General features: G+C 46.9%; 2 protein-coding genes across 2 annotated transcripts in view; one reads left to right on the top strand and one right to left on the bottom strand.

Annotated features, from left to right (window-relative positions):
• Positions 1-280: 280 nt before the first annotated feature.
• LOC140895273 (uncharacterized) overlaps positions 281-12,661 on the top strand; it is a 29,332-nt gene continuing 16,951 nt past the window's right edge. Inside the window, exons 1-3 of the mRNA XM_073304719.1 lie at positions 281-2,125; positions 7,725-7,964; positions 8,623-8,671. Of these exons, the coding sequence (XP_073160820.1) occupies positions 930-2,125; positions 7,725-7,964; positions 8,623-8,671 (1,485 nt within the window). The 5' untranslated portion in view covers positions 281-929. The remainder of the gene's footprint in view (positions 2,126-7,724; positions 7,965-8,622; positions 8,672-12,661) is intronic.
• On the bottom strand, positions 3,880-11,795 carry LOC140895962 (uncharacterized). The gene is made up of 2 exons (XM_073306950.1): positions 11,441-11,795; positions 3,880-8,867 (listed from the first exon to the last, which is right to left on the bottom strand). The coding sequence occupies exon 2, from the start codon at positions 8,664-8,666 to the stop codon at positions 7,512-7,514; it is 1,155 nt and encodes a 384-aa protein (XP_073163051.1). The 5' UTR covers positions 8,667-8,867; positions 11,441-11,795; the 3' UTR covers positions 3,880-7,511.

Raw genomic sequence — 12,661 nt, 5'->3', positions numbered from 1 at the left:
CCGGCCCGGCCCGGCCCGGCCCGGCCGCTCCGTGTCACCAGTCAGGCTAAGAGTTTCTCGCGGTTGTTTTCGGTGAAAGGCAGGGGCGGGTCAGGGGCTTCCCCGACTTTGTGTTTATTGCCCTGACCCGCCCCTGCCTTTCACCGAAAACAACCGCGACGCAAGGGGGCTGCGCCCGAGCCCTGGGGAGGGAGCGGGGGTCCGGCACCCACCGCCACTCCGGCTGGGAGCTCCAGGGTCCCGCTTTGGCGCCCGCGGCGGCGGCGGCGGCGGCGGGGGGCGGGAGGGGTCCGGCTGGCGGACAGCCCCAGCCCCGGCCCCGCTGCCCTGGGGCCGGAGCGGGAAACGTCATCGATTCTGCGACCTGCTCTTAGCCTTAATCATCAACTCTGCGTGTCCGAGCAGGCAGCCTCCGTTCCTGCCCGTGGTCACTGGGCAGCTGCTGAAACGTGTAACAACAAGGGGGTGAGGAAAGCCCCAAAGGGCCCGCGTCACTGTTCAGGGTGAGGCTTAGGCTGTTTGAATCACGTCGGTATTTTTGAAAATTTTACACAGACCCATTCTTGATTTGGTAGCCGCAGAGACATCTTAATTTAAAACAAGGACCAAACCCAAACGCACAAGACTGAGACACCATGGCGCAGTAGGTCACAAGCAGAAAGCAGAGAAACACCATGAGACAATGACAGCGCTTAGCATTGGCTCACTTTACATCAAATTGTTTTGTGGAATTGCATTGTGAGGGTGAATGTCATTCTGTCGTCTTTTTTCCCCTTTCAGGTATTAACTATTCATCTGTGTACCTGATGCTGAAATTTGTTCCTCTTTAAATTGAGGAGACCATTGTTATGATTCTCCGTGACTAAATACCATTCCCCCCATCGTTACGTTACATTACATTACGTTACGTTATATGCCAAGCTGATACAATGATGAATTCTCAAAGTTTCTCGTTACCAACCATGGTACCCAGTAGTTCTGTTATTAATAATTCCATGACTAGTAACTTATCAACAAACAATCCACCCAGCAAATCAGTTCTCATTAGCAAACCGTTTAAATGCTCTGAATGTGGCAGATCTTTTGCCCAGCTGACAGAGCTGGAGCTTCATGAGATGTCTCACGCTGCGGAGCGACCGTATCGCTGCGAGCTCTGTGGAAAGACCTTTGCGCAGACATCAGCTCTGGTGAAGCACCAGCGCGTTCACACAGGAGAGAAGCCTTACAAGTGTCCCATGTGTGGGAAGACCTTTGCTCTGTCCTCTGGCCTGGTACTGCACAAACGCATTCACACTGGCGAGCGACCCCACACCTGCCCGCTCTGTGGCAAGAAATTCATCTCCTCCTCCCACTTGGCCCTGCATCTGCGCTCGCACACGGGCGAGAGGAAGTACAAGTGCAATGTGTGTGGGAAGCTCTTCCTACAGTCCTCGCACCTTGTGAGGCACAAAGCAATCCACACAGGGGAAAAGCCCTTCAAATGTGAGGACTGTGGGAAGAACTTTGGGCGTGCCTCACACCTGAAGACTCACCGACGTGTCCACACAGGGGAGAGGCCTTTCAAATGCACCCAGTGCGAGAAGGCCTTCACACAGAAGGCAGGACTAATCCTGCACATCCGCCTTCACACTGGTGAGAGGCCCTACAAATGTGAGAAGTGTGGGAAAAACTTCCGTTCCTCTGCTCACCTCATGTCGCATCAGCTCCTTGAGTCTGGGGAGAGGAATTTCAAATGTACCACATGCAGTAAGGCCTTTAAGCAGGCCTCATCTCTCAAACAGCACCTAAAAACACATGAAGCCCGTGAGCCTCACCGCTGTTCTGTTTGTAGCCGAATTTTTTCTAGGTCCTCTTATCTCCAGCTTCATATGAGAACGCACAGTGGGGAGAGGCCCTATCATTGCATGGTTTGCAACCGGACTTATGCCAAAATGTCTACATTTGAGAAACATTGTAAAAAGCATCAGCAGGATGAAGAGGGGTGCGACATCAGGCCCAGAGCAATGACTACAAGGGCAAAAGCACTAGCTGAAAAGAAAAGGCAGGAACAGAAACAGCTGCACCAAGATGACCACCCAGAACAACATCATCAACATGACAGAGAGCAGCAACAAGATGGAGAGCAGTAAATAATCACTAAAACCAAAATTGGGTGTGGTTCCCTGCGTCCCCACCCCAAATGGGGGAGGGAGTGGCTGAGTTAATTTCTATCAAATGAAAACCCCGAGTCACACCAGTGTTGTTCAAGAAAACATTCTGACGTGGAATTCTGCATTCTAAAGGTGCAAGGCAAACACTTTTCTTTGTCACACCAGACATCTCTCCAAGAAGTCTCCCAGTGCTCCATACAATCAGTGTTGTGTTCAAAATGTTACACGGTTACAACAGAGTTTCACAGAGTTCATCCTTCGCTATTTTGTTTTAAATAGGTAGGATGCCTCTTCTAAGCTAGAGTCGTAAGGATTATCATTCAGCCAAAATGTTCAATTTTATAGGGATTGTTTTAAAAAAAAAAAGGGGGGGAGGGGTGAGTCTTTGGCTGCAAGATGTAAATTGAGATCCCTTGGGTGAAGATTAAAGAAAGTGACATTCCTGCCCAAATTGGAGTCCAACTTTTTGCTTACGCTGGTACCAGAAATTGGGTAGGGAAAGATTAATGGAATTTTAACCTGTGAAGTGCAATTTGTTTCTAAAGCACTGTAAATATCTAGAAAAATAGTGTCTGAGCCTTTTTTTCTTACTTTCCCAAGGGAAAGGAAAGTTCTGCTCAGCATCCGAGCACGGCTTGGTGCCCTGAGTGAGATAGGTTTGAAGAGTGGCAGGTCTTACTGTGTGATGTTGGAGATCAGCCTTTTTTCATTTCAGAAAATAAATAAGGCAAGTGGGGCGAATCTGTAATTCAGGTTACTTTGAACAATTTTGAACTTCCAGAACATCATTTTGTATCAAAGCTGAAAGAGTAAATTATTTTTTTTTTTTAATTTTAAGCTTTTCAGAACAGAAAATTTGTTGGTAGAGAGAGATTCTAATCTCTGACGTTGTTTGGCCAAATCAAGTATACTGTTAACGTATTGCTGTCTTTGGTTACTGAACCTATTACATTGGGAAAACTTGGAAATAACTTGATTTGACTGCGGTCATTATGGGATTTCATGTTAAATATGGCCGAGAGATCATCTTTAACAGAACTGAGATGACACTCTACAGATTCTGAGGAGCGCTAAACATATTTTTAAAGTAAACAAAAACAGCAGGGGAAAATGTGGTGCCTTTATGACAGCATAGCTCTTCTTAAACCAGGGCTTCATCCTAAGTTCCTGTAAGCTTTAAATCATTTTAGCAACACTTATAGAACCTACTTTAAATGTTTGCTTATCACTTATTATTACACAAAAAGTCACTTATGCCAGGAAAAAAAGGAAGAAATCGTTTCCATAATTTGAGCATGTTTAAATGCATGTTCCTATTTTCTATATTGAGTGCATTGACTTTCTCAGACTAACTATATTTTCATGCCGTTGTGTGGAAACACACATTTTGCACTTTAAGGATATATTTAGAAAGGCATGTGTCTTTGGTTCTCTGTTGCATACTCACAGCTCCATGTTTTTAGGCCAAAAATGTACTGTTGCAGTTGGAATGAAAACTTATGCATTGTAAATATATCAAAGAATTGAGTCAGATGAATTACACTGTGGGGGAATTGAATTCAATTTAACAGCACGTTCACAGATAACAAAACTGATGAAAGAATCCTTTGACTTGTCTTCAGAATTTACTGTACAGTGGATGACCTGAGGTACAAAAAGTCTTTCGCAGACCTGATATTTTTATATAGCTGAATTGTACACTTGCAGTATTCAAACAGACAAATAGAACTTCTGATATAAGTCAGAGTTTATTGTCATCGTAACTTATAATGCAAACTTTTGCTACAGACTTTAGATTCATTCTGTTGTGAACTGTAATATTCTTTGAGAGGGACCAGACTCACTGGGATATATCTGCAGTCGTGTGATGGAGCAGTGCCATACAAGTAGAGTTTATCTTTTTGTACTTCAATATGCCTATTAAAATAACCACTATAACTGGCTGTCTATTTTTCCATCCTGACATTTCTGATTTTACCCTAAACTATTTGCTGCCCAAAGTAAAATGGAAATCACTAGTAGTTTAGCTTCCTTTAAAACTTTTAAATTGTTTTAGCTAGCTATATAATGTTTCTCTGCTAGTTGTGGTATTCCCCTTACAAAATGTAGAAGTCATTGGCACGCTGTGTTCTTTCTTGCAACGTAGTGTACTTCCATTCAGAATTCAAAGATGATGACAAAAGAAACTTTTTAAGGGCTATCTTATTCCCTCCATGTTGCTCCTTTGTGCTTATTTATTTCCATTTTACATCTCCACCCCCCCTTTTCTTTTTTAATCTTCCCCTTTTGCTTTTTCAGTTTCCTGCTCTGTCAGCTGTCTTCTCCCAGTGACCGGAAGCCCAGGAAGCAGGATCGACCCAGAAATTGTAAATTAAAAAAACAAGTTCCAGGAGTATTTCAGAGTGGAAAAATGAAAGTATGCTCTATTATGCCCTGAATGTTACACTAATGTAAGTAAGGCTGGGCAAATCATGTAGATTGAAATATAACTCTTAGGAGAGAACAAGTTCAAAAGTGTGATTAATGGAAATAATGCCAATCCCTGTATTTTTCAGCCTAATGCACAGAGAGGAAGCAGAAAAAATTGTTTTTGTGTCACCTCCCTCCCAAAAATGAAAGTAACTTTCCATACTGAAGTAACTTGTAGTACCTGATTCTAATTACTCATGAATTTCAAGATCCATCCAATGGTGCAATGATTTGGTGGTTTTTTTAGGAGGGTAATGCTTCCCTGTTGGAGCTGGGAAAGCTTTTTTGATGAAGTGCCACCTTCCCCATGGAACAGATTCACCTGCTTTCTGTAATCATTTGTGTGTTTAGAAGAGATTGGGTCAGCCCTAACACATGGCCCTTATCCTAGCCCCTTATCTTAGCTGTTTGCTGAGAAAATAGTAATGGGGTTATTTACAGTAGAGTAGTTTCCCACCAAAGTAGGATTCAGATGTCCAAAGTGCCACATGCTTGGTCAGTCTCATTCATCACAATGCTCCTCTAATTCACTCATCAGGCCCTAAAAAAATTGTGGTTTGTGTTTCATTGTAAAGGAACTTGGCTAAATAATATTAATAAAAGACCTTGTTTCCCTTAAAACAGTGGTTCGCAGAACGTTACAGGGGGTTCACCAGAAAAATTTCACTAATGGCGGCCAGAGGACCTTGGGCATTAGAGGCAGAAGGTGGGACCCAGTTGCAGGGCTGGCAGCCCGAGCCCCAGGGAGAGCGGGCCAGGCAGTTGGGGCTGGCAGCCCGAGCCCTGACCCCATCAGCAGGGGAGCCGGCCACCCGAACCCCAGTGGTCCACGCAGGGCTGGCAGCCCAAGCCCCAGGGAGAGCGGGGCCAAGCAGTTGGGGCTGGCACCCCGAGCCCCTGCCGTCAGCGGGACCTGCAGCCCGAGCTCAGTGGAGCTCAGTTGACCGGGGCGGTAAACGGGGTTCAACAGCAAAAGCCCCATGGAGTACAGAGGAAATTTTAACTTAAATCCCTGGAAATATTCATTTTTAGGAGGGGGTTCACAAGATTTCACAATTTAGTGAAAGGGGTTCGCAGGCTGTTAAAGTTTGGGAACCACTGCCTTAAAACATTCTAGTAACATGCCTGAGATTGGAATGGTTTGCAAACTGAAAGCCCAGTGACATACATCTCTAGCAGTCTCAGTGGCTCTTTACAGTGGGGGATACTGTGCTGCTGGAATGAACACTTAAATTGGAGCAAACAGCAAATACCAGCCTAGAAGAATGAGGGACCAACAGATGTATGGATTTAATCCTTTCCAGATTCATTTTGTTGCTGTCAACATACAAATTCATAGCTTTCCTTTGGCTCTCTCCTGAGTGCACATACCATTAACGGTGAACAAAACAATGCATTTTTGTAAGTATGCTATCAGGATACCAATACAAGACAAAAAGAAATGGAGGACTTGTGGCCCCTTAGAGACTAACAAATTTATTTGAGCATAAGCTTTCGTGAGCTACAGCTCACTTCATCGGATATTAATGTGCATAAATAAGAAACCATCTACGGGTGCTGATAATTTCATGTCTAGGCTGCTTTAGTAAAAGGGGAGGGTTCTTAGTCCTAAGAATACTTGGTCTGTCTTTGAGGAGTCGGGGGAAGAGCTAAGATGTACAGCGACAATTCAGATAGTAAAATCACAGTGCAGAAAGTAGTGGAAACGTTTGAAAAGACAGAACTAACTGAAGAGAATTACAAAAGTATCAGTGAACCAAACTGCTCCTATGTGAATGTTTCTTTTTCAATCTCTGCAATTTGTATGGAAAGTCCTTTTTATACCACTCACAATCCACATATCCTTGCTGTAATTTTGTCCAATTATTTCTCCTTTCCAGTTAACATATGATTTTGTTGATAGATAATGCTCCTCTCGGCAAGGTAAGGACTGTAATGTCTGTGGCTTTAGTCCTCAGATACCTTCCTTTCTGCAACAAGTTCCGTCTAATTTGCATATCTGGGCTTAAAATTGGGAAGCCTTAAATTCTTACTCCTCTTAGAGAGGTAGAGAAACTTATTTGCATTCTTTTCTGGTCTCTGATATCACTTAGCTTTACAATAAAAATACCAGCATTAAATAGGTTAGTAAAACTGTCTAAACAAGATGGCTTACCCTATTGTTCTGGAGAGAAGGATGGCAGGAATCATGTATCCAGTATCAGTAAATAACATATTTTAAGGACAGGTTGGGTCATTCAATAGACTTGAGATTAAAACAAATTCACCTTCCTTTACCACCATAGTTTTTAGCAACTTTGCCTTTGTTCCCTCCTTTGAGAGAATCAGAGACATGAGAGGTAGAAAGGACTCATTAATTCATCTGATCCATCTCCCTGTCTCCCTATAGTATATTAACCTAAAAAACACATTTCAAAAAGTCCCAAATGAGGAAGCTACCATTGCTTTCTGGGGATAATATCCAACTGCTCAATAATACATAGTCCTGTCAAGAACTTTTTTAAAAAATGCTTCCCCTTTTAATTTCATTCTGCTGCTGTTAGCTGCATCTGTTGTGCAACCCTAAATAAGTTCTCCTTGCCCTTGGTATGTATCCCTTTCAAATGCCTGTAGATTATCAGATTTATCCCCCTCTTTTTGTCACCTTGTTTCTCCTTCTACTCCATCCAAAAACATCACCAAGCAATCACTTCCCTACAGTGCACCGCTTCCTGCTTTCAGCACTTCCTCGGCACTATTCAAACGGTAGGACTCGATTTGTTTGACAGCCGTCGCTTCCTTCCCCATGTGGCTTCCCTGTTTCCTTGTAAGGTCTGAGCTCTGTTTGAAGCTTTTGCCACAAAGTGTGCCTGTGCAGATTTCGCTTGTGTGAGGCAAGTGCTGATGAGCTGGTTACAGTGTGCCCTGGTGCTTGTGGTTCCTCTGGTGCCGGATCAGGTTGGAGTTCTGGCTGAAGGCCTTCCCGCAGGTGGGGCATTTGTAGGGCCGCTCCCCTGTGTGCACTCTCTGGTGAGTGATGAGGTGGGAGCTCTGGCTGAAGCCCTTCCCGCAGGCAGGGCAGATATAGGGCCTCTCCCCGGTGTGCATTCTCCGGTGTCTGAGTAGGGTCAGGTTCCGGTTGAAGCTCTTCCTGCACTCGGGGCACTGGAAGGGCCGCTCCCCAGTGTGGATACGCTGGTGTTTCACCAGGAGGGAGCTGTCACTGAAGCACTTTCTGCACTCGGGGCACTGGAAGGGCCGCTCCCCCGTGTGGCGTCTCTGGTGGGCGAGTAGCTTGGCAGGGTTGGCGAAGCCTTTTCCGCAGGCAGTGCACTGGCAGGGCCGCTCCGCGCGATGGTTCCTCTGGTGAGTGCTGAGGTGGGAGCTGACAGCAAAGCGTTTCCCACACTCAGTGCAGTGGAAGGGCCGCTCCCCAGTGTGGACGCGTTGATGCGTGAGCAGGTTGGAGCTCTGGCTGAAACCCTTCCCACAGTTGGAGCACTGGAAGGGCCTCTCACCTGTGTGCGTCCTGCGGTGCTGGGCTAGTGCCGAGCGCACCCGAAATCTCTTCCCACAGTCTGTACAGGTGTAGCGCTGCTCCTGTGCGTGGGCTCTCTGGTGCCTGCCCAAGGCCAAGGAGCTGTAGAAGCCTCTCTGGCAGACCCCACAAGGGTAGGGCTTGGCGTGGGTGCGCTGATGCTTGAGGAAGTGGGAGTTGAGGCCAAAGCTCTTCCCGCACTCACCGCACTCGTAGGGCCGCTCCCCGGTGTGGGTGCGGTGGTGTCTGACAAGGTTGGAGCTCTGGCTGAAGCCTCTCCCACAGGCAGGGCACTTGTAGGGCCTCTCACCCGTGTGGGTTCTCTGGTGGGTGATCAGGGCTGAGCTCCAGCTGAAGACCTTCTCACAGTCTGCACATGGATAGGATTTCTTTCCCATCGGGGCTCTTCGGCAGCCATTGAGGCCTGAGCCCCTGCTGTACCTTTTCTCACAACACTTAGTGTTCACTGACTGCCTGTGGCGACAGCTCTCTGATGGACAGTGGTGCCTTTGATGTTTGTGAGGTCTCATCCACGGTGAGTGGATTTTCTCTCTCTTTTGGAGAGTTTACCCTCTGTCTTTCTGGGCAGTTACAACTCTCATGGGCTCTTTCTTGATCAGGATTCTGGAAAACATTCTCTTCGGATCTCCCTGAAATTGTTCCATCTGGTTCCCCTCGCTCAAGTCCTTTCTGCTGAAGGTTCTCTGCACTCTCATTCACGATCCAAACATCTGCTGGAAAAAACAAAAACTCAGACACCGCTCATTCTCTGTGTGAAGGAGAAAGGAAACTGCAGAGGGTTCATCATGATTTTTGTCTGTTTTAATTCAGATTGAAATTCAGGAACCAATTTCTTTTAAATCCCTTCTCCAGAGGAGAGAGCATTGCAGTGCCAACATCCCATATCCTCAGCTCTACAAAGGCCGAGTGAAGGGAGGGCTTACTGGCTTCTAGAAAGACCTCTGGGAGATCTATGAGGGATGTGAGAGAACAGCTGTTTATAATATTGAATTTGATGAAACACAAACGTGAGGGCTCACAATGGCTTGGTTGGGACTTCAGCTCTTTTTTTCACTTAGTAATGGTTTCTGACTTAATTTTCCTCCTCACCTGTACAGGTATCACTGGTATCTTACTTTCCCCTGATTCCAGGGACCCCCATGGCTATTCCCCTTGTTCTGTGCAGGAGATCCTGCCAGGTTTAGGTGTCAGAAATCCTGGTCACGGAAAGCAAAATGGGAGATCCAGGTTGGTTACAAAAACTGTTCTGTGATTTTAAACCCAGTGTCTTTCTTTACTGGTGCTTGTATTATCAAAATGGATGGGAAAGAGTTTGCTGAGTCTCTTTGGGAAAGGCAGTGTTCTGGTGTGAGATGTGACCGAGAGAGATTCAGACTGAGTGTCTACCCGTTGCAGGACTCAGTGATTCAGCTGAGCTGCAAACATTAAGCCACTTGTCCATTACTAAACCTTCAGAGTGTCCAGAACACACTCAGAGGATGAAGTGGAGAAATACAGTGATTACATGTACATAAATGACCCTGGACAAATAAATATAATATCTCCTCCCTCAGTGCAAGCTCTGGCTCTGGGGAATTTAGCACTGCCATTGTGTTTCTGCAACTTCTTTTCCCTAGGAAGAGATGGGACTGTGGCATTCTCTCTCTCGCACAGTTTTGTGCTGATTGCCCAGAATTCTAAGGGACTTGGGAAGATCCCTGTCCAGAAACTGACCTATGTCCTTCATAGAGAGTGCAGCCTTCTCATAAGTGAAGGAGAACAAGCCCTTACCCAGGGAGATCAGAGTCTTGTAATTCTCCTGCATGATATCCCTGTAGAAGACCCTCTGATGAGGGTCCAAAAGCACCTACTGCCCTTTGGTGCAATAGATTGTCACATCCGATGAAGTGAGCTGTAGCCCACGAAAGCTTATGTTCAAATAAATTGGTTAGTCTCTAAGGTGCCACAAGTCCTCCACTTCCTTTATGGTCACTGGTACCTGAAAAAAGAAGCATCTCCCGCTCAGTACTCTTTGCCCTTGAAACAATCCCACTATTGATCCTGAGAAGCCCCAGGCCAGCACTTCCTCTCCATTCTCCCATATTTCACAGGCTTCAGAGATCTGCTGCCCTCTCCCTCTTATAGCTGTAAATGCTGCCAGTACTGGGAAGCTGCAGCTGCAGCTAACCACTAGAGGAAGAGATCTGTCTTTGTCCTGAGCTCCCTCTGTTTTCCTTTCTTTGCCTCACTTCTTGCAGGAGTTGAAGGGCCCAGGCTTGGGCCTCAGCAGGGCTGAGAGGTTCGCGTTCTCACTTCTTGGGATTACACAGACTATTATATACATCTGGGGGTGGGAAACAATTCCCAGAAGTCCCTGTCAGTCACAGCGGTGCTAAATCCCAGGCTAGAAACCTCGGGCATTTCAGGGCATTAGATTCTTCAGTTTTGTGGATTTCCCCACCCGAGGCGTCTGATCCTAAAAGGTCAGGTTCCAATAAGCCACCCCCAGAGCTGCTCCGGGTCCCACAGCTCATCCAGGCATATTGTTCAGGTGCATGAGCAAGGAAAACCCATTCGGATTCAGCTTCTCTCTCCAGCACCGTCCTGCCCAGGAGCTGAGGTCAGTATCAACTCATTTTTACAGACAGAAAGCTGCAGGACAGTTGCTGGGAGCCTTGCCTCCCAGTCCCCATTCCTCCATCTCCCTCTGTTTCACCATCTGTTTTCTCTCTCCGTGCCAGTCTCTTCCATCTCCATTTTCCTCCTTTCTCTTAACACCTCACCTGTCCCTGTCCTTGGGGTACTCTCCCTGTACCGCCATGACCCCTCTCCCAATTTGTTCAGCTCATATGTTGTATCCCACCCACCAGGCCCCCTCTTTTCTGGAACCCCCCCCGCCTTGGCAGTCCCCTCCTAGAATGGGATGAGCTGCTGCTGAAGCTCAGTGTGAATGTGCAGGGGTGCTGACGGCCTTCTCCCCACAGTCTGACTAACCTCCCTAATGCTTGCCCTGCCATGCTGTCAGGAGAGGCAGAGTGGGGCCAGGGTAGAAGTGGGGCTCGGCTGCTTGCTTAGTACCCCTAGAAGCGGAAAGCAGGAGTTTCAGGATGGCCTTGGTCACCACTGTCTGAATGGCATTTGAGCAGGGAGGAGTGATGGGTGGGGCCAGCATGTGGCTGTCCCACCAAGTGAGTGACTTGACAAGTCTCTCCTCCCAGCAGGTTTAACAGACAGCTTCAGCCCCACAGTGTATTTACATCCCCTCCCCTCTGCAGGACACACCCAGTCCCCAGAAATCCCCTACCTGAGCGTCTCCCCTGTGGCCATTTCCCATCTTCATCAGAGGAGGGCAATGGGGAGTGAAACGTGGACGCTATTCTGCAGCCTATCAGGGCAAGATGAGCACCTGGACATTCACGCCTGCCCCTTTCCGTCCCTCGTATTCCTGTGTCTTCCCTTCCCCTGGGAGAGCAGGTTATTGTCTCCGCTGTGGCTGTGCTGCAGCCTGGAAATTACACCCAGGAGCTGTCCAGTCCCTGACCCTTCTGTTTCTGATCATCCACTTCCTGCCTCCCCTCCCCTTCTCCCAGTGCAGAGCTACAGACACCATCAGCTACTCCATCCCCTTCCTGTGTCCCCCATACCAGCTCGGGCTGCAACACTCACCGTCTTCTGGCCTGATCTAGCCCCTAGAGAAGCCCCAGGGGCTCTGCAGACATTCACCGGAGCCACAGACCGCAGGTAATTGAGAGAGGGAAAGGAAGTGACTGCACAAGCCCCCTCCTTACCAAGTCCCAGAGCTGCTGCTGTTACTGACACAGGCTCTTTCTCCCCATAGCACTTGCAGGAGCTGATCTAGCTCAGGGAAAGAGACTGCTCCCAGGAATGGGACAGTGACCAAGTGTCCCAGCCAGAGAGCCTTAAAGGGGCAGAAGAAGAAGGAAGGCGCAATGAAAGCTGTCTAGGTAACTAAATATCCATCTATCTGAGTTTTACACTGCTCCCCATCACTGTAGGTCAGAGCATCTGCTGCATGTAGTGGCTCTCAGCCTTTCCAGATGACTGTACTCCTTTCAGGAGTCTGCTTTGTCTTTTGTACCCCCAAGTTTCACCTCATTTTAAAACTGCTTGCTTACAAAATCAGACATAACAATACAAAAGTGTCACAGCACACTGTTACTGACCAATGGCTTCCTTTCTCATGTAATTATAAAATAAATCCATTGGAATATAAATATTTTACTTACATTTCAGTGTACAGTATACAGAACAGTATAAACAAGTCATTGTCTGACCTTTTCGTTTGTACTAACTGTGTTAGTGCTTTTTCTGTAGCCTGTTGTAAAACTAGGCAAATATCTAGCTGAGTTGAGGTACCCCTGAGAAACCTCTGCATACCCCCATGGGCACACATGTTGAGACTGTGCCAAATTATTATGAATTGCTGTGACTGATGTATATGAATGTGGCAAGCATAAGTTCGGTGTGGCTAGAGGATTCTGGGAGCAGGACTCTCTTAGCATTT

Source organism: Lepidochelys kempii, chromosome 11 (genome assembly GCF_965140265.1).
Source record: "Lepidochelys kempii isolate rLepKem1 chromosome 11, rLepKem1.hap2, whole genome shotgun sequence".
Classification (NCBI taxonomy): domain Eukaryota; kingdom Metazoa; phylum Chordata; order Testudines; family Cheloniidae; genus Lepidochelys; species Lepidochelys kempii.
This window is presented reverse-complemented; position numbering and strand designations above follow the sequence as displayed.